Source organism: Telopea speciosissima, chromosome 5 (assembly GCF_018873765.1).
Source record: "Telopea speciosissima isolate NSW1024214 ecotype Mountain lineage chromosome 5, Tspe_v1, whole genome shotgun sequence".
NCBI classification, from domain to species: domain Eukaryota; kingdom Viridiplantae; phylum Streptophyta; class Magnoliopsida; order Proteales; family Proteaceae; genus Telopea; species Telopea speciosissima.
Genome location: NC_057920.1, coordinates 67839849 through 67859859, shown reverse-complemented (window position 1 = coordinate 67859859; position 20011 = coordinate 67839849). Strand labels below are relative to the sequence as shown.

Here is a 20011-nt window from a genome sequence, read left to right as displayed (position 1 = left end):
GAGGCACTATACAGTAGTCTACTTTCTTTCATTCAAATCCTTCATAATCTGTTGCAGGTCCATAATAATACATAAAAGTTAGGGAAAATATCATCCCCCTCCCCTCTAAGTTTGCCTAATATCAATCCAGTACCCAAGTTTTGAAAAATATCTACCCCCTCCCTTACTTTATAAAGATTATATCAACTGTACCCTAACCGTTAAAAAATGCCATTAAGTGATGATGTGGCATTTATAAAATTTGTAAAACCCCAAAATACCCTTAACCCTACCCTAACCTAACATTCTCTCTCCTCTCTCACTCCTCCCCATCCCTTGTTTCTCTTTCCTTCTTTCTTCTCCGGCGAACACCACCACCGTCACACCTAGAACTTTTCTTTTCTCTCTTCCTTCTGATAATTCTCTATGTTTCCCGTCTGATCAACAGCTGCGGCTTTCAATGACTGTTCTTCAGAAGCACCGTCGACAAAGACGGGGGTGGATTCCAATTCATCAGCCGCAGGAGGAGCTATGGTGGTCATCCCGATCTTGGGATTTTCTTCATGTTTCAATACTGGATCCAATGGAAGGACTACTGTTGATTGGTTTGTTTCACGAATCCCTGATATTTCTTTCTCTTCTTGTTCACTCTACAAAGTTAGATTAACAGCCCAACCAACACTTACTAGAACTTAAAAGAATGTTTTTTTTCCCACCCCCTGTAAGTAGAACAAGATTGGGGTTAGAGAAAAAGAAAAAGAAGGGTCACAAATCTGAAAGGGAAGAGAGAAGGAAAGGGAGAGAAAGGGATGGACTGATTGAGAGAAATGGAAATTTTAGGCAAGAAAGGGCAATGGAAGAGGGAAACTGTCAATTCCAAATTGATGATGAAACAGAGCAGAAAGAAAATTTCTGTGCGGGAATTGAAGCTGAAAGTGTCTGGATGGAGTTGTACCAGTTGGGTCATTTGGGTTTTGGTAGAGTTTCTTTCTCTGGAATCCACGGAGAGAAAAACTATTTGTAAGAGAAAAAAAGGGAAGAACAGTCTTTCTTTCTCTGAAAATCCAACTGTTCGTAATAGAACTATAGAACGGAGGAGAAATTCTGGAAAAAAAACAATAGATTTTCTGCACTGTCTAACTTTTCTCCTGAGATTTCATTGTCGAATATCCACGAACTGGATATAGAGGATTAATTAACTATTCAAAATTCAATTTCGTTTACTTTTATTTTCTGCAACTAGTTACTTCAGAGGCCCTTCAAATGCAACTAGGACTTCCACTTTGCTTCTATTTATTTTGATTATGTGATTCTTTCACTGGTTTTGCTGAAGAAGAAGAGTTGCAGGTGTGAAGGTGGTGGTGTTCATCGGAGAAGAAAGAAGGAAAGAGAAACGAGGGATGGGGAGGAGTGAGAGAGGAGAGAGAATGTTAGGTTAGGTTAGGGTTGGGTTAAGGGTATTTTGGGGTTTTACAAATTTTGTACATGCCACATCATCCCTTAATGGCATTTTTTAACGGTTAGGGTACGGTTGATAGAATCTTTATAAAGTAGGGGAGGGGGTAGATATTTTTCAAAACTTGGGTACTGGATTGATATTAGGCAAACTTAGAGGGGAGGGGGATGATATTTTCCCTAAAAGTTAATGTGAAAGACCTAAGATTTTATTACTTCACTACTAAGCAAACATGTTTACTCTCTGCTTGTTCTCTTATCTCTATTACTTCTTCATTTTATATGGGCTCTGTTTCTCCAACATGTACTAAAGGAAGATGCTGCTATTAATCTTTACAGAGACCAGCAGATATAATTAAACGGAAAAAGATATCTGCTGTTTGGTTCCCATACACAGCGGTTGAGCGCCTGTGGTGCCACCTGGAAGAGTTGAGCAATGCAGGCCAAATGATGAATGATCAATGTGACACACTCAAGAAGCTGCTACATGGAGCTCTATTGAACCATCTCACACTAGTATATGCTCCTTTCATTCATTCATTTTTTTTTTTAAGTTATTCTTTTTCTGGTAAATTTTTTAAGTTATTCATATGTAACTTAGTCTGCTGCAATTATATAAGATTTCTGTTGTTTTCTCTGGTTTGCAGATGAAGGTGGACTCACATGATGCCCTGTCTTCAGCAGCTTCAGGAAGTTTCTGCTTTGCTGGATCAAGATCCAGAGCTAACACTTGATAGAAATTAGAGCAAATATAGATTCACTTAAAGGTTGAACCATTTTGACCTTTGTTTTTTCCACTGTATTGGAAATAGCTCATGGAACTCTAGTAGAAATCTGGTGAAATGGTCATGTTTAAGATTATTCAAGATTGGTATAGCATTCAGTTCACTGGTACAGTGTAGTTGTTTGGAAAAGCCTTCTACCTATGGTTCAACCTTTCAGTTCACTTAAAGGTTGAACCATCTTACAGTAGTATATGCTCCTTTCATTCATGTTTTTTTTAAACATGTTTCTTATTCATATGTAACTTAATCTTCTGCAAGTATATAAGATTTCTGTTGTTTTCTCTGGTTTGCAGATGAAGGTGGACTCACGTGATGCTCTGTCTTCAGCATTCAGTTAAGAAGCTTCCGGAAGTTTCTTCTCTGCCAGATCAAGATCCAGAGCTAACACATGATAGAAATGAGAGCAAATATAGCTTCACTGAACCATTTTGACCTTCGTTTTTTCCTCTGTATCGGAAATATTCATGTTTAAGATTATTCAAGATTGGTATAGCATTCAGTTCACTGATACAGTGAAGTTGTTTGGAAAAGCCTTCTACCTCTGTGACTGGAGACATCATTAAATTACAAAACACTAAATTAGTTATCCTATTCACCCATAGTAGCAACCAGTACCATGTTAAGCCCTTGTGGACACTGAATTGAGGCAATATGGTAAGCCCTTGTGGACACTGAATTGAGGCAATATGGTACATTCTCTGACTCGTTGGGGGGGGGTTTGGTAGAGTACTTCATCCAAGTCATTATAATAAACTGTTAGAAGTTAAAATATGGAGCTAATTCAAATTACATGAATCAACTGCATAAAATGACCTGTGGTAAAATCTGTATAGTTACAATTAGTTTACCTGGACTTTGAGAGGAAGGAAACAAGCAATAAAATAGGTTTAGTAACTTATCAGTTAACCATCATAATGCAAGGTTCACCGACAAACAAGGCAGCATAGTCTACACACCACAAGAATAAATAATAAACAAATAGGCTCTCGGGTGCGGGTATAACAGGAGCACTCCCTCTTCAAATAAGGTAATCGAAGGATCTTCCCGCAACTTGAGAGAAACCTCACAAAAATCACTCAAAGGGATTTGAATGGAGGCAAAAAAAAACGGGTTGGGACCCTCTTCCTAGTCATCTCTTGCTTCAAAATGGAGGGGGGTCTCCCTATTTATAGGTGGTTATCCACTGATCATGGCGTCGTGGAAGGGTTTTACATGGTGTCGTGGATGATGTCACTTTGCTGACATCTGTCCTTTTGCATGGTGCCGTGATAGGTTACCACGACGTTGTGCTCTGGGCATGACGTCACTAAGCATTTTTTAGCTTTTCTGGGCCAGTTTGGGCCAATTAGGCTGGTTTTTGGGATATTTTTCTCCCTTTTGATTGTCCATAAAATTTTTTGTAGGGGCTCCGTCAGCCACCTTACACCCCCCCCGCAGGGCGGCTGCCTGCCCCCTAGACCCCCACGGCCTGCTAACTGGCTCGCGGGACCGCTGTGATTGGGGAAGGTGAGCAGTACCTCCTTCAGCATTTGGTTAAAGGGTCTAAGTCATTTTTAGGGATGTTAGGGTAATTTGACTCAAATGTAGGGGTTTAGGGGTTTAGGCAAATGCAGGGGTTTAGGGGTTTTAGGGTAACACATATATTTTAAGCCTAATGCGCCTAAGCGGGTGCCTTGGGTCGCCTTGATAAGAGTGCTGAAAATTGTGGTACTTATTCTTTTCACACTTTATTCTCTCTCAACAAAAGTGCTCCCATTCTGATAGAAGTTGTTTTGTAGGTTGCAAACTGCAATTTGATGGATCTACTTCTACAATGTTGCATGGATGACATTCTTGATGTTCGGCAAAGTGCCTTTGCTCTTCTAGGAGACCTTGCAAGAGTTAGTTGAAACATCTATAATTTTAGGCTTAGATATGATTTTAGTGTTATATTCTTACTTGCTTGTAAAATAACCTGTGGGATTGTGATAATTAATGGCCAGGTTTGTGCTGTACATTTGCATCCACATTTGGCAGAATTTCTCAATGTTGCAGTGAAGCAACTGGTATGCAGAATTTATTTTCATGTTTCAAAACATCATTGTTGGTTGTCTGACAAGGTATGTGATTTGTGCAGAGTACCCCTGAGATGAAGAAGACTGTTTCGGTGGCAAACAATGCATGCTGGGCAATTGGGGAATTAGCAGTTAAGGTATGTTCATGCTTTGACACTGCCGTCAAACAAAGCTGTAGTGTCGAACTGTCTCTCAGTGCTGTAACTGCTGAGTTATGACCAAAAGCTTAAAGGATATTACAACAAATGAAATGAATTTCATTGTTGATGATAAGAAAAGAAAGTAGTCACCCTTCAAGGATGTGGAAGATTTTCAGATTTCCATTCCCTACCTCATAATACAAATATTAGTCACGCTTCAAGGATGGGGAAGATTTTCAGATTTCCATTCTCTACCTCATAATACTAGGCGTATATAAGCAGTGATGGCTTGCTGTCTCCTTTGAGAGAAAACCAGACTAATTCTAAAAAAAAAAAGATGTGGACCTTCCACTGAAATTGTTTGTTTTTGACAGGGATCGATGGGCAATTGTGGAATCCGATTTGATCAAAAGTTTTCTTCTCTATTTTTTTGATATGGAAGATTTTCATATTTCCATTGTCTACCTCATAATACAAGGCTAACTCGTCTATATTGCCATTGCTGGTCCCAAAGAACATCAAATAGCTCCTAAAAGTATCCACTTATCCTTTCCAATTTTCTAAGGCAGAAGACAACTTTTTATGAACAACTTGATTACTTGAAACAAACTACTAGAGATGTAACACTTCCCAGGTTAAAAAATTATGACTTGAACAGATTCTTTAACATAGAATTATCTCCTAGACGGGACATTATTATTAGCTTTTATTCCTAAACATGTCACTTTCCTGTGGAAGAATTATTTAATCAAATTAACCATACTTCCAAACCCATGATAGATTAACTGTTTGTTTTTCATCCTCCAACCCACCAAACCCCCCCCCCCCAACAAAAAAAAAAAAACCAAACAAATTCACTTCACTGTATTTTTTTACCCCTAGATGTTCCACATACCAGCTGGATATTAACTTCTTTAAAACACCTGACTCAACCAGGTGGTATTGAACTTCTTTATAAGTCCAATCAAATTTCAGAAAGGAAGGGGAATTGTTGCAATCCTTCCTTAGTCGCAGGAGAATGATCTTCAGTTGGAAACAGCCTTCCTTAGTCTGTCCATAAGAGCTTCACCTTGTTGGCTCTGAAATGATCTGGAGGAAGTGGGTTTGACCAGGCAATTTGAGGGTGAGGAATGATATCTTTCTTGCCAAATGAGCTTGGAGGTTCCCTAGAGAGCCTAATTCCTTTGGCGCAGAGTCATTAAGGCGAGACATGACAGAAATGGGAATGGATGGGATATGGTCTGTAATTGGAGGGCCACTTTATCTAGTTTCTGTAAAAGCATCTCTAGTGGTGGACCAAAGATGGTTAGGTGCTTTAAGTTTCAAGTCGGCAATGGGGAGAGAGGGATGCTTTGGGAGGATTTAAATTTATTTTTTTTTTGGAGGGGGGGGGGGGAATCTTTTTGTAATTTTTTCCACAGCTGCACTGTGTGTTGTTGAGTAGTGGTGGGCTGGTGGCCTGTCATGGTCGCTTGGTTTTAGAAGATCCGTTAGAGAATTTGAGATTGTTAAATGATTGTATCTTCTCAATAGAGGCCACTGCTTACTTTCATATTCTCATTAAATCTTCCTGTCTGATGGCAGACCACCCATTCTTCCCCAACTTTCCCCTTTTAGAAGAATCTGGTGCATATCTGCTCCCCTCCAGTATAAGCCTCTACTTTGGGAGGGGAGTCTTCAAAATTTGCACTCTTAGGATAACCTTTCTGAGAGATGGGATCTATCCTTGTTGATGTATACATTGATGCTGCCCTTCCTCAACAGTTCGAGCTTTTAGGTGAAATGGTAGTGAACATGGTGTCAGAGTAGGGAGGTCAAGTGTTCGACTCCTGTGAAGTGCACCAGAAGAGTATTCCCGACATTTCTTCTCCCTCGGTGCCATGCAAAGGAAATGTTGCATGAGCTCCACGTGCAAGGATCATGGGATCTTGGCCTGCATGTGCGGAGGAGTGATGATGTATACATTGATGCTGCCCTTCCCTAACAGTTCGAGCTTTTAGATGAAACGGTAGCAAACAATCCTCTACACTGAACAGCGTCTAATATGCTTGAGGGAGAGTAAGTGAGTCTCTCTCCCGTTCTTGTACAGTAGTTTTGCTAGACAGGTTTGGAACTAATTTCTTGATCTTTTTGGTATATTGATGTTTGCCCCCAGATGTTGCTGACTTCATTAGGGAGTGGCATCCACCTCCTGTGTCCCAAAGATGAAGATTATTGTGGAGCTAATTTCTCCTTTAAGTGGATTGGGGTCTTTGGATGGAAAGAAACAATACTCTTTCATAATTAATGTCTACAAAGAGATGAATCAGGTGTTTTATTCAATGATTTGTCAGGCAGCTTTGTGGGCCTCTACTTTGTTATCTTTAGAGGGGTATCTATTGGGGCTGTAATAAGCATAGTTCAAAATCTCGCGAAATCTCGAGATTTCGAGAATTTCGACCCCCTCAAAACGAAATGACCCCTCGAATAAAAAAAATACTAAATTTCGATCGAAATTCTCGAGATTTCGAGATATTTCGAGATATTTTCAAAATCTCGCGAGATTTCGAAAATCTCGAGAAAATGCTTTATATAAAATACCATGTTTCGATAGTCTCGGTCGAAATTTCGACCGAGACTGAGAAACAGAGAGCATTTTTCCTCTTTTGCTTGGTTTTTGAAGGTTTTTGCTTATTTCTTCTTCAATCTTCCACTTCCCACTTGAATCCTTGCCGCATCTACGCCGGAATCACTTGGAGAACAAACTTCTTAGCACATCTGTGAAGCCTTTCCACTATTTCAGGTAAAACCATATTCTCAAAATTGATTTTTTTTAGGGAAATGCTTGATCAACATGTTTGTTTGTGATGAAATAAATATATGTTAGACACCGGAAGCCGATCTACGGCTTCACGGTGTCGAAATTTTTTTTTGGTATATATATTATTTATTTATTTTTCTACTTCAAAAATTGGATTTATTTACAACAAAAATCAAAAATAATAGGGGTTATGTATATTGTATGTTGATGAATTAAATATATGTTAGACACCATTGAATAATAGTCTTATGGACATTGATGCCCTATCTGGCTCTGTTGGTGGACTGAGTATTGGCAATAGAAACAGTAGATCGAGTGGGCATTTCCGTGCCCCATTTTTTCATGTAGACAACAATCCATCTCCAGCACAATCAGAGCATGTTTCATCTCATTCACATCCATATGGCGAAGGCATTCTGGGCAGTACCTTTGGGGGCAGCAGCCTATATCTTCTCCATCCATTCCCAGTTTTGAGTATGACTCCCACTCACAAGGATATAGTGGATCGTCTTTTGTGGATGACTTCTTTTCCTACACTGGCTACCCAACCCACCAGCCGCAGCCGTACAAACCGTACATGCTCCCAGAGCCGTCATATGACTCATATCATAGTGGATCAGTGGGTAGTACTTCTTCACAGTTTGGTGACCTATATCCTAGGATTGGTTACCTTCAGCATGTTGATGATGCAGTTTACATGGCCACTGTGGATGACTACACTCGTTTCTTCTCCCAGACTATGACGTGGCATGCATTTGCCCTACAGTCAGAGAGCAATACACGTCGGCTCCGGCGGACCATGAGTGGGGTTGATCCTGGACGGCGGAGTAGTTATTATTAGCAAATTTGTAAACATTTGAGATGAATGATGACTAGTTGACTACTTGACTTGTAGCCTTGTAGGGAACAATTGGGGATATTGACATATTGTGATTTGGAATGTTTGATATCATCTTCTTAAATCTTAACTCTTAAGTTGTTATTTGTTAACTTGTTATTGACTTGATGTCTTATGTATTTAATATTATGATTTATGACTTAACTTATGAGTCATTATGTTTCCAACTTAGTTCCAAGTCAATTTACTTGTTTAATGTACAATATGTATGTGTAAATGTGTAATTAACTAAGTTATACATTAGGGTTCGACCGTACGTTGCCAATCAATGGTGCACATCCAAAACACCATTTTGGGTGACTATTTTTGCAATTTGAACATTTAAATGTGTTTATATAGCCTAAAATAGGGTTTCCATGAAGTTTCAGGCCTTAACTTGGCCTAAAACCCACCGAAATGACCTATCGAAACATACCAAAAAAAATACAATATTTTGACCGAAATACCGAAACGAAACGAGTTCTCGAACTATGGTTACAAGCATAGTTCAAAATCTCGCGAAATCTTGATCGAGATTTCAAGAATTTCGACCTGCTCAAAACGAAATGACCCCTCGAATAAAAAAAATACTAAATTTCGATCAAAATTCTCGAGATATTTTGAGATTTTTTCAAAATCTCGCGAGATTTTGAAAATCTCGAGAAAATGCTTTATATAAAATACCATGTTTCGACCGAGACTGAGAAATAGAGAGCATTTTTCCTCTTTTGCTTGGTTTTTGAAGGTTTTAGCTTATTTCTTCTTTAATCTTCCACTTCCCACTTGAATCCTTGCCGCATCTACGCCGGAATCACTTGGAGAACAAACTTCTTAGCACATTTGTGAAGCCTTTCCACTATTTCAGGTAAAACCATATTCTCAAAATTGATTTTTTTTAGGGAAATGCTTGATCAACATGTTTGTTTGTGATGAAATAAATATATGTTAAGACACCGGAAGCCGATCTACGACTTCACGGTGTCGAAATTTTTTTTTGGTATATATATTATTTATTTATTTTTCTACTTCAAAAATTGGATTTATTTACAACAAAAATAAAAAAATAATAGGGGTTAAGTATATTGTATGGTGATGAATTAAATATATGTTAGACACCATTGAATAATAGTCTTATGGACATTGATGCCCTATCTGGCTCTGTTGGTGGACTGAGTATTAGCGATAGAGACAGTAGATCGAGTGGGTATTTCCGTGCCCCATCTTTTCATGTAGACAGCAGTCCATCTCCAGCACAATCAGAACATGGTTCATCTCATTCACATCCATGTGGCGAAGGGCATCCTGGGCAGTACCCTTGGGGGCAGCAGCCTATATCTTCTCCATCCATTCCCAGTTTTGAGTATGACTCCCACTCACAAGGATATAGTGGATCGTCTTTTGTGGATGACTTCTTTTCCTACACTGGCTACCCAACCCACCAGCCGTAGCCGTACAACCCGTACATGCTCCCAGAGCCGTCATATGACTCATATCATAGTGGATCAGTGGGTAGTACTTCTTCACAGTTTGGTGACCTATATCCTAGGATAGGTTATCTTCAGCATGTTGATGATGCAGTTTACATGGCCACTGTGGATGACTACACTCGCTTCTTCTCCCAGACTATGACGTGGCATGCATTTGTCCTACAGTCGGAGAGCAATACACGTCGGCTCCGGCGGACCATGAGTGGGGTTGATCCTGGACGGCGGAGTAGTTATTATTAGCAAATTTGTAAACATTTGAGATGAATGATGACTAGTTGACTACTTGACTTATAGCCTTGTAGGGGACAATTGGGGATATTGACATATTGTGATTTGGAATGTTTGATATCATCTTCTTAAATCTTAACTCTTTAGTTGTTATTTGTTAACTTGTTATCGACTTGATGTCTTTTGTACTTAATATTATGATTTATGACTTAACTTATGAGTCATTATGTTTCCAACTTAGTTCCAAGTCAATTTACTTGTTTAATGTACAATGTGTATGTGTAAATGTGTAATTAACTAAGTTATACATTAGGGTTCGACCGTACGTTGCCAATCAATGGTGCACATCCAAAACACCATTTTGGGTGACTATTTTTGCAATTTGAACATTTAAATGTATTTATATAGCCTAAAATAGGGTTTCCATGAAGTTTCAGGCCTTAACTTGGCCTAAAACCCACCAAAATGACCTATCGAAACATACCAGAAAAAATACAATATTTTGACCGTAATATCCGAAATTTCGAATATTTCGGATATTTCGGTCAGCTCGAAATACCGAAACAAAACGAGTTCTCGAACTATGGTGATAAGAAATTAGAGAGATGTAGCAAACATATGACCTCACAGCTTTAAGGTATGCAGAATTTCGGATCCCCCTACTAGGGATTGGTTTAGACTTTTTTATTTTTATTTTTTTATAGTTGTTCCCTTGGTAACCTTCGGCAAGCAGTGAGTTGGGAAGATTATTAGAAACTATAGTGATGAGGTCATAATTTTCTTTTCTGCCCCCATAAGTGTTGCTGACTCTACAGGGGCCGAGTTGCAAATTCTGAAGCAGGGTCTCGAGCTAGCTTTCACCTTTAGGGCTGGTTGTTGAGTGCGACTCAAGAGTTGTTATCTGTTTTCATCTAATGATAGGGTTGCTCGTGTCTTCAGTGCTTGATCAGGCATGATAGATACCTGGCCAATGTGTTGTATATCTGATTCCTGTGGGCTCCAAGGTCTGGAAACGTGCATGTTGACAGGCCTTTTGAGGATTGGACATAAAGTTTCTATGTAAATGGGGATTCCCCATCCCTGATTAGCTTTGTTTGTTTGATTCTTTTGGTTTGGAGTTCCCTTGTTTGTATCTCATATGTTTCTCTTTTTTATAATAAAATGCTGCTGGTCAAAATAATATAAACTAAGAAAAAGTATGCACTGACACCTAATAACAGAATGGTGAATTGGATGATAAAGGTAACTATTGTATAGGCAGGATAGTCATCTGTCTTCATATCAATGGATTTAAGACCTTGGATTCTGTAAATTCTCAAAAATATATGTGCAATGTTAGCATACTGTCGGCATCTGTAATCATTTGCAGTGCTTCTCATGCCCATTTTTTTTTATTTGAGCATATACATTGTTTGCTGTACTTACTGTTTATTTTGCTACTTTGTTAATTTCATGATTGAACCATGCGACTGTGTTGGCAAAATCTCAGGTTCATCAAGAAATATCTCCCATTGTGATGACTGTTGTTTCATGCTTGGTCCCAATTCTCCAACATGCGGAGGTAATCTTCCTGCATCAATCTAATCCTCAGTCCTTCTCTCTTCTGGGTTTTTATCATCTTCCTTCTGCCCAGGGGCTCAACAAGTCGCTCATTGAAAATAGTGCCATCACTCTTGGAAGACTTGCCTGGGTATGTCCAGAGCTTGTTTCCCCGCATATGGAGCATTTCATGCAAGCATGGTGTATTGCTTTATCCATGTAAGGTTTTCTTCTTCCCTTCTCCAAAAATGGGTTTTTATTGTCAAGATCATTCACTAAATAAGCTTTTGATTAGTTATTCTGAAGGTATTCGTTTTGGTGTTATAAATTTGTCGATTTATCAATGGCTAGTGGTAGAAGTGGTGCCTGTTCAGGGATTGTGATTACATTTTGATGTCTCCTGCCTCTGAGATCTTTTGGCCGAAAATTTTCTATATAAAAAATAGGGCGTACCCAGTGCACGAGGGTCCTGCCACTACGGGGTCTAGGGAGGGTTATAATGTACGCAGCCTTACCCCAGCTTTCTCAGAGAGGCTGTTCCAGACTCAAACCTGTGACCACTTGGGCGAAAGATTTCTATATAATTTGTTTTAAATATTCTCTATAGTCTAATTGTCAATGTGCACCATATGTAGGGCACTTTCAAGGATTGGGATCGCACTGGTACTGGCTAATATGCTCCTAATCCATTTATAAATAATTATTCCTGTCTATTGGTTTATATGATCTGGGCATTGTAACTGGGAGAAACTCCATGAAGGCTCTGTGCTTAGGCACGTGCCTTTTTTCTTATGTCGTGGAGCTCACCCCATGTGCCTGATAGCCTTGGTACTTATCACAACTGCACTAAGGCTCACATCTTTGGGGTCTTCTGTATGCATATGTTTTTATGCACCTTTTTGTGGCTTTGGGGTTTACTTTTTTTGTTCAAAATATAGATTTGATATTGGAAAAGATGGGCTAAATCCTATAAACAGCTTCTCATGATGAATCAAATGTGACAGGATACGTGATGATATTGAGAAAGAGGATGCTTTCAGGGGTCTATGTGCAATGGTATAGATGTTGCTTGATTCTTAGGTAGATGACAGTCAATACCTGCAATTTCTTACATGTTCATATTCACACTGTCGCAGGTTAGAGCAAATCCATCAGGGGCTTTGAACTCACTTGTTTATATGTGCAAAGCTATTGCAAGTTGGCATGTACGAATATCGAAAAACTTTTATTTATTCTCTAAATGATTTCATCCTTCCTCTTGTTTTTTTATTTTTTATTTTGTATGTGTCTTTCAGGAAATAAGGAGTCAGGATCTACATAATGAAGTTTGCCAGGTGCTAAATGGGTATAAACAGGTAAGATCTGTTCTTTGTGCAGCAGGCAAATGTGGTTTTCTTTTCTACTTCAGGAAAGTTTGAACTTCCTATATTACCTCAGTAACAATATGCTCCAGTAGGAAGTTCATTACTCTCTGCAACTTATTTTTAATATTACTTTTGTCTTTGTGAGAGCTTTGTGAATTACCGTTCTTAAATTTTTTTTGTTGAAGAGAAAATTTAGTTATGCATATGATTATAGAAGTAATAGTGTTATAGTTGAGAACTTGAATGTTTAAATTTGTTTTTAATTGTAATACATTTTGCTTTTTATATTATTTTTTTATGTTTCATTTATGGAAACTTTGGTGGGTGCCTGGAAATTCTTGAAAGAATAAGTGGCAAAGTTGCAAATATTAAAAAGCTGGGGTTCTTACTGTAGGCCTCGTTGTGAGGTGTCCCCTAGTGTATATTCTAGAACTCACAGCCTATAGTAATTCATTAAAAAAAAAAAAAATGGCAGGAACTGATTTCTTTCAAAATTAAGTAATAATATGGCAGGAACTGACTATTAGAATCACCCATAGAAAGTTTCCTTTAATGAGTAGATTATTGCAGTTTCTTCATATAGGATGGGATGCTTTAGCAACAATAGTTGGAATTTTGAAGCTCAACAAATTTGTGCAGGGCCAAAAAAAAAAGACTTTGGGGGCGGGGGGGGGGGGGTGTGGGGTGATGCAGAAGCCAAGTTGTTTGGCAAGAAATACTCCAAGGGGACACATGGGAGAAGGGCTGGTTCACTGCACCAACTGCTGGACCAACCCAATGGGCCATAGGGCCAACTGACTTTAAGTTGGGCCAGGCCAATAGGGCTGAGAGTTGCTGGGTCTCTCAAACCCAGAATCGTGGGGGCATAATTGTCAAAGTATTGACAATATTTTGTAACCTCAAGTGTGGGCCGATATTCACTTATAGTGGTCCCCACTTGAAGGAGTGAAGTATCTATTATATTCCTATTTTAGTTCAGTCAGTAATTAGAGTAGTTTTTAATTTTTAGATTGAGTTAATAAGTCAAGTTTCTGTAGTCTTATTTTCTTGAGAAGCAAGTTTTGCCTTCTATTAATTGTAAGGCTGTTGTTGCCACTCCCCACAATTTTACTAGTTGAATGAGAAAAGCTTTTTGCTGCAAGTATGATTTTACTTCTCAAGTTTTGTGTGACTTGAAGGGCTGAAAGAGCCTGGCTGAGAGAGCCAAATCCATCTATCCCAACCCCTCCACTGCCACTTTGTATATTCTTTTTTCTTTTCCATCGAGCCAGGACTGCTGGGTGACCATCCCTCTGCCCAGAAAGCTACTCGAGTGTGTTGCTGCATTCCTGGCGAACAATATTCAAGGCTGAAGACTTCTCTCATTCACTATGATTGCTGCTGCTGGGAGATCCATCGATTGGAGTTGTGCTGCACCTCTGCAACTCTTTTGGCTGCAACCTTCTAATTCTAAAACACCTTCAAATCAATACCAACTCTGCTGGGTTTTGAAACTCAGTCTCCCCCTTCCATTTCCTCCACTCAATTGCCACTTCCACTCCATCCCACTGCCTGGAATTTCCATAATTCCCTCACTTTCTATTTTCATTCTCATCCGCCCATCTCCAATTCTAACCATCAGAATTGGTCCAATTTTGCAGACCAGGCCTCATTCACCAAGCCTTACACTCGGTTACTGCTGGAAGCCCAAAACAACACTCTTTTGGAAGGTTTCTCCAAACCTTCTATTTTGGTAACTATTTGATATCTCTACATCAAACCATCATTATTGAACCAATTTTTTGAGGCAAGCTTTTCCCTACCGTTCTCTACACTCGATCCAAGTGGGGTGAACCCCACTTGGATGGTTTGATCATAACCCTAAGTTCCGAATTCTGGTTCTGTTCCTGTTTGAATTTTGTGGGTTTTTTGGGACTAGCACTCTAGTCTTACATTAGGGGGGGGGGGGGGTTGGTGGTTTAACAGGCTAAAGAATGGGAATTGACATTTAATCTTGTGATATAAATGGTTTGTGAAAAGAAATTGATTCGTAGTACTCTTTTGGACCAACTTATATTCCTTTTTATTATTTTATATCTCAAGTTTGGTGATGAAGCTTTTAGCATGAGAAAGTTAGAAGTGCCTTCTTATGCGTTAGCCTGTCAAATCAACATGTAAATTGCAAGGTGGAAAAAATTGTCGGCATGGCCCTTTGAATGCGAACTTGCCTTCATGGTGCACCTGTTTTGGCCACATGGGGTATTAATCTCTCCAATCTGACAATTAATTAGGTGGGGGCCATGGGGCAGCCTCTACGTTATAAGAGCAATTTCGGGGCCTCACACCAATCATGTGGCCTGAGATGTATTGAAGTATCACCCTTATGTTTTCAGTGGTTATACCAGGGAGTCCACAATGTTGACTTTTGAATAGTTGAATATTTTTTCAAAGCTTTTCTGGAAAATTTCTTTTGGCTTTGGGTGGGCAACATTTCATAAATTTTGGTAACCAGCACAGCTGTGATATGGCAGATAGAGCTGTGAAGGAAACACTTACTAATTTAAGAAAAACATTAAAAACTTTTGGTATTTGATAGAAAAGGTTTTTTTTTAGGTAGTAATATAGTACGGTGCTGACTGTCAATCTACAGGTGTGGGTCGTGTGGCTGTCATGAGCTCAGTTTTGCTAGCTTCTGGAGTAGAAACTGTAACTGGGCTAGATCCAACAGATTCATATTTTGATAAAATTCGTTATAGTCATCAAAATAATTCATTTTCCATCAGGACCCAAAAACGAAAATCAACTTAATTTCTTAGTTGGGTTTGGCTGGGCTGAGATGGGCCCAGCCTACCTGTTTTCCCTGCAGGTTTCGATTGGGCCAAGTCTTGATCTCTGCCCAAGCCTTTGAACTCAAATCCAGCTCATCTATGTATAACTGACTTGGGGTGGGGTGGGCTAGGCCAGCCTGAACTCTTTTTTTCATGTGTTGTGTATGAGGTTGTAATTACAGCTAATTGCAAGGAAACTGAAGGTTTTGATATATTGTATATGTATGGATTAGTGACATGGTGTCAGCAAGGAAACTATTTGTCTATTTTTTATTTTTGAGGGGGTGGGTTACTGTCAGCCAGGAAATTATATTAAATATTAACTAAGCTTTGTGTATGTAACAAGTCCATTAAAAAAATCTATATAATCTTGTTGAAAACCACTGGATATTTTCTACATTTTGGACCTAAATATGTTTCTTGTTCTTGGCTACTCCTATGTCAATCATGTAGAGGCATGATTTGGGTGATCCAGAAATTCTATCAGATAATATATCTTCTAGTCATTAATCATTGGCCAAAGTTAGCTTTAACTGAGCCCAAAGTAGGAGTTGGGCCAGAATTCATGCTTGTGCGGCAGCAGCCTATCAAAAATGGGTAAGCACTTTGCCAGGATCACCCAAGGAGAAGACAACTCAGCTAGAGGATGCTTGTTGAGTTGGTAAAGTTACCCGATGTCTCCCACAAAAGAAAAACAGTTACCACATGTCGGTGCCCAAGCTTTCTGCCTGGGCTGGGGACCTATCCTTGCGCAATTGTACTAACTGCCTTGCTCTCCTTCTGAAAGATATCAAAAGCGTAATTTATTGCTATTTATTATTTGATTATGATCATCCCCCCCCCCCCTTCTGTCAAAGTGGATTCTTTTTCTAATTCCATTTTGCAGCAAAAATGAGAAAGGTGATTATACTTGGTGTCAATACAATGTAATTGCTACAATTTTTCACAGATGCTTGGTAATGGAGCATGGGAGCAGTGCATGTCTGCTTTGGATCCTCCGGTGAAGGATCGGTTATCGAAGTATCTTGTATAATGGTAATCAGCCAATGGGTGGGATTTTTTTTTTTTTTGTTGGTGATAGTTTCCAGTCTTCTTCAGATCTCTATTGATGATGTTATTTTCTGCATCTTGGGATGGTGTAGTTGAACTAGTTTTAGGTTAGGAAAAAATTGTTGGGGGTGCTACAATCATAGGTCCTCGTGCAAGCCGGAAGCTGAAGACTGGCCTCATTGAAACATTGTTGATTTAAGAGATGCAAGAAACACTAGGAAACAGGAGAAGCTGAGTTCAAGAGTGAAGAGGGGATAGAAAGTCCAGATATGCGGCTCTTCAACTGCCTCTGAAGATATTCTTTGCCCAATTGAGTTGTATGTATTAATAAGAATGACATAAATCACAATCCTGTTGGTTCATCATTTTCTGCTCACATAGTTAATGTTTATTCCATGTCAGTGGATAGGTTTTATTCTGTAATCCACTGATTAGTCAAAAGGGGGGAGTGGGTGTATTTATTTGAAGTTTTGTCTATTCAGTGCGTATTGTTGTCTTTTTGTGTTCTAGCTGCCATTTTAACATTTTCTGTATTTTCTTTATTTTTACTTTGCAGCAGCTTGTCCTTAGAGGTGGAAGGTGTCCAGGGGGCCTGGATATCATTTTTTTATATCAATTTTATTTGTTCCATGATTGTACTTTATTTTCCAATCATGAAATGTCTCTCCTAACCTGTAGGCCCTTTTTTTTTTCCTGCAAAATAGTGGAAAATTTTTTCATGATAAAGTAACATTGAAACAAGGTTGGAACTTGCACTGAATCATAGTTATCTATATATTTTGGGAGAAAGTTCTCTGTCCGAGAGTGTGGCCTATGCCAGCACTTCCATGAGTCTATCTCTCTCTTCTCCATTTGAAAAGACACTTCTACCCTCTTGTTTTGAGGAGAGAGAGAGACACATGGGAGTGTTGGCGTAGGCCACATTCCCGGACAGAAAACTACTTCCCATATATTTTTTATGGGAAAAAGATCGAGTCGCATTGTTCCTGCACCTGCACATAAACCAATGCTTCGTATGTGTAAAAACCATTCAGCCCCCAGTGAGAATTGAATCCAAGGCAATGTGTCTGGGGCACTTTCATTGGCTATTGTGTTGGTGCAGGGGCTACATGATTAGTTAATGTCCTCTTGCCTTTTTTTATATGTAAATAGAAATTCATTTTTACCAAAAGAAAAAATAGAAATTCATTAAATATACGACCTAAACAGGTTAACAACAGTCTTTAAAGGAAGTACACATACAGCTACTCCACACATGGATATTAATCATTAATGGTACTTGAAATGAATAAACTAAAGTTTATTAAGATTTATCGATATTTTCAACATTTTCTAGAGCTTTATTTGCCCCTGTGGCACTATATTGGTTAAGGGAAAAGGAAGGGCATGCCCTACACGCCTTTGTCACAAATATTAGTACTCTCATTAAAGATGTGAGCCGTCCATTGAAATCTTCTCTTTTGCTTCTCCTTATTGGTTTGGTGTGTAAAAAATCATAAATAGAAGATCCATAATAAAAATAAATAAAAAATCAAATCCAAGGCAGAAAGAACAGTCCCAATAAGGGGGGAAAAAAAACCCTTTCATGGAGGAGAGGGAAGGGATCAGCAGTCTATAAAAATCTTTAAATACCCACATGAAGTATTTTAGGGAAAGGATTCATATAAATATCATTATTATCCATGGCTCCTTTGATGCATTATTTTATGTTGATGCTTCAGCCTCTTTAGGCAAGAGGTTACTTTCTCATCTGTAGGACTATTGAAGAAATTGATGAAACCTACCAGTTTAACTTGAGCTAGAATTTTGTATACACAGTTTATTTGAGCCATTATCCTCTTTGGTAAGTTTCAGTTAAGAAAGAATTCACCAAGTGACAAAATAAAGGTTTAGAATCCTAATAAAAACCTAGCTTGGTATGTTTTCACCAAGTAACAAAATTAAGTTTCGAAAAGTAATAAAAAAAATCAAAGCAAAAGGTTGTGCATGGTGCCCGACAATGCACACAACCGTCGGATGGGATTGAGGGGGTGCATCGTAGACCCTCATCTATCATCCAATGGTTTTGTTCATGATCGTGCATGAATAAAATCCATGCCCAAAATTCAATGTTTAAAAAAAAAAAATGAAAGACTGATAATACAAGGAAAATATATCTTGTTGGTAATATGATGAGTTGGATCACCAAATATGACATGGCTAATTAGGGTCACCTACTTGTTCAGCAGCTGGAATGGCTAGATGGTTCTCCATGTTGCAGGAATGCATTCCACCAACCCGGATTTGGGCATACGTTGTAAGACATTATCATTAGGGAAAATAATGAAAGAGACCAAAGGTTTAACTTACTTTTATCAACAACAAAAATTATTAACCTCAAGCACACCAAACACTCTTCCTTCCTCCCATTCTGATGTTGAAGACCTTGTGTTAGCTTGATCTTGAAACCATCTTCAGTCATTGAAGTTGGCCCATTATTTGACAATCTTAATTGATAAAAATGGGTACAAATTGAACACAAACTCAACTATACTATGGAGGAGGAATAGAGAGGATTGTGGAGGGTGGTGGAGGAACCTTTCTTCCTTGAGAACAGTAAATTTCCCACAAGAGGAATTATAGGCTTCTTCTTCATCATCTTCTTTTGCTTCTTTGTGATTCCATGGTAATAACTTTCTTGCTCCCCATGACTCAGTAGTTGAGCTATTGTTACAGAGCTCTGTGTCCTCACTATTGGGTCCTTTTCCCTCTCCTCTTCCTCCTCAATGATGTCATCTTCCCTATTCTCCCTAACAACTAGAGTTCTTGTTGTAACTGCCTTCGCCATGGCCGCCGCTGCGGTTGCTTCTGCTTGGGCCATCTTAGACATGTTCTTGTGAAGCTCAGCATTTAGTGAAGCCAATGCTATCTCTGTCTCTGATTCCTTCTCCTTTAATAACTTCAATTCTCTCTTAGTCTCCTCCAATTCAGCTTCTATCTTCTTCAAGGTATTCCCTAGTGCATGTTCATCATCTCTAGAACTGGTGTAAGCCTTGTTAGTGTAGATGTCACCGGCTAGAAACCTCTCACTGAATAGTACGACTGCCTCTTTGACGGACCGGAAAGGGCGAGAAGTGTCGACGGTGCTGGAGTGATCAATAGTGATTCTCTTCTCACTAGGAGGGGATAAGGGTTCCATGAGTGTTTGCAGGGTTGAATAAGGGTGGGGGTGTTGAGACTTAGTGAATATTATCATTGTGAAAGATGAAACAAGAAATGAGACTATTAGATATATGATGGGCTTTGGAGTTTCTTTGCTTATACTTCAAACTCCAATGGAGAGAGAGAGAGAGAGAGAGAGATTGGGATTTGGAGGTTAGAAGAAGAAGACCTCTCACCTAAGGGTCATGGGAGTCTAGTTTGAGCCTCAGAATCCATGTGAACTTGTTCTTAGTTCTTACACTTGA

The 20011-nt window shown here is 39.0% G+C and overlaps 3 protein-coding genes across 4 annotated transcripts in view; 2 read left to right on the top strand and 1 right to left on the bottom strand.

The window, feature by feature from the left end:
- LOC122661514 (nuclear pore complex protein NUP160) overlaps positions 1–2667 on the top strand; it is a 169378-nt gene extending 166711 nt beyond the window's left edge. Inside the window, exons 26-27 of one of the 2 annotated variants that reach the window (XM_043856926.1) lie at positions 1774–1950; positions 2513–2667. In XM_043856926.1, the coding sequence (XP_043712861.1) occupies positions 1774–1950; positions 2513–2557 (222 nt within the window). In that variant the 3' untranslated portion in view covers positions 2558–2667. Of the gene's footprint in view, positions 1–1773; positions 1951–2081; positions 2294–2512 lie in introns of those variants that run through there. The other variant, XM_043856925.1, reaches the window with a different exon arrangement.
- A 1290-nt stretch (positions 2668–3957) lies between these two features.
- Positions 3958–17257, top strand: LOC122662323 (transportin-1-like). The gene is made up of 9 exons (XM_043857921.1): positions 3958–4099; positions 4202–4264; positions 4336–4410; positions 11295–11366; positions 11439–11563; positions 12349–12400; positions 12481–12549; positions 12640–12699; positions 16465–17257. The coding sequence occupies exons 1-9, from the start codon at positions 4016–4018 to the stop codon at positions 16546–16548; spliced, it is 684 nt and encodes a 227-aa protein (XP_043713856.1). The 5' UTR covers positions 3958–4015; the 3' UTR covers positions 16549–17257.
- Positions 17258–19081: 1824 nt separating this feature from the next.
- On the bottom strand, positions 19082–19784 carry LOC122662325 (WEB family protein At1g75720-like). The gene has a single exon (XM_043857923.1). The coding sequence runs from the start codon at positions 19741–19743 to the stop codon at positions 19093–19095; it is 651 nt and encodes a 216-aa protein (XP_043713858.1). The 5' UTR covers positions 19744–19784; the 3' UTR covers positions 19082–19092.
- Positions 19785–20011: the final 227 nt, after the last annotated feature.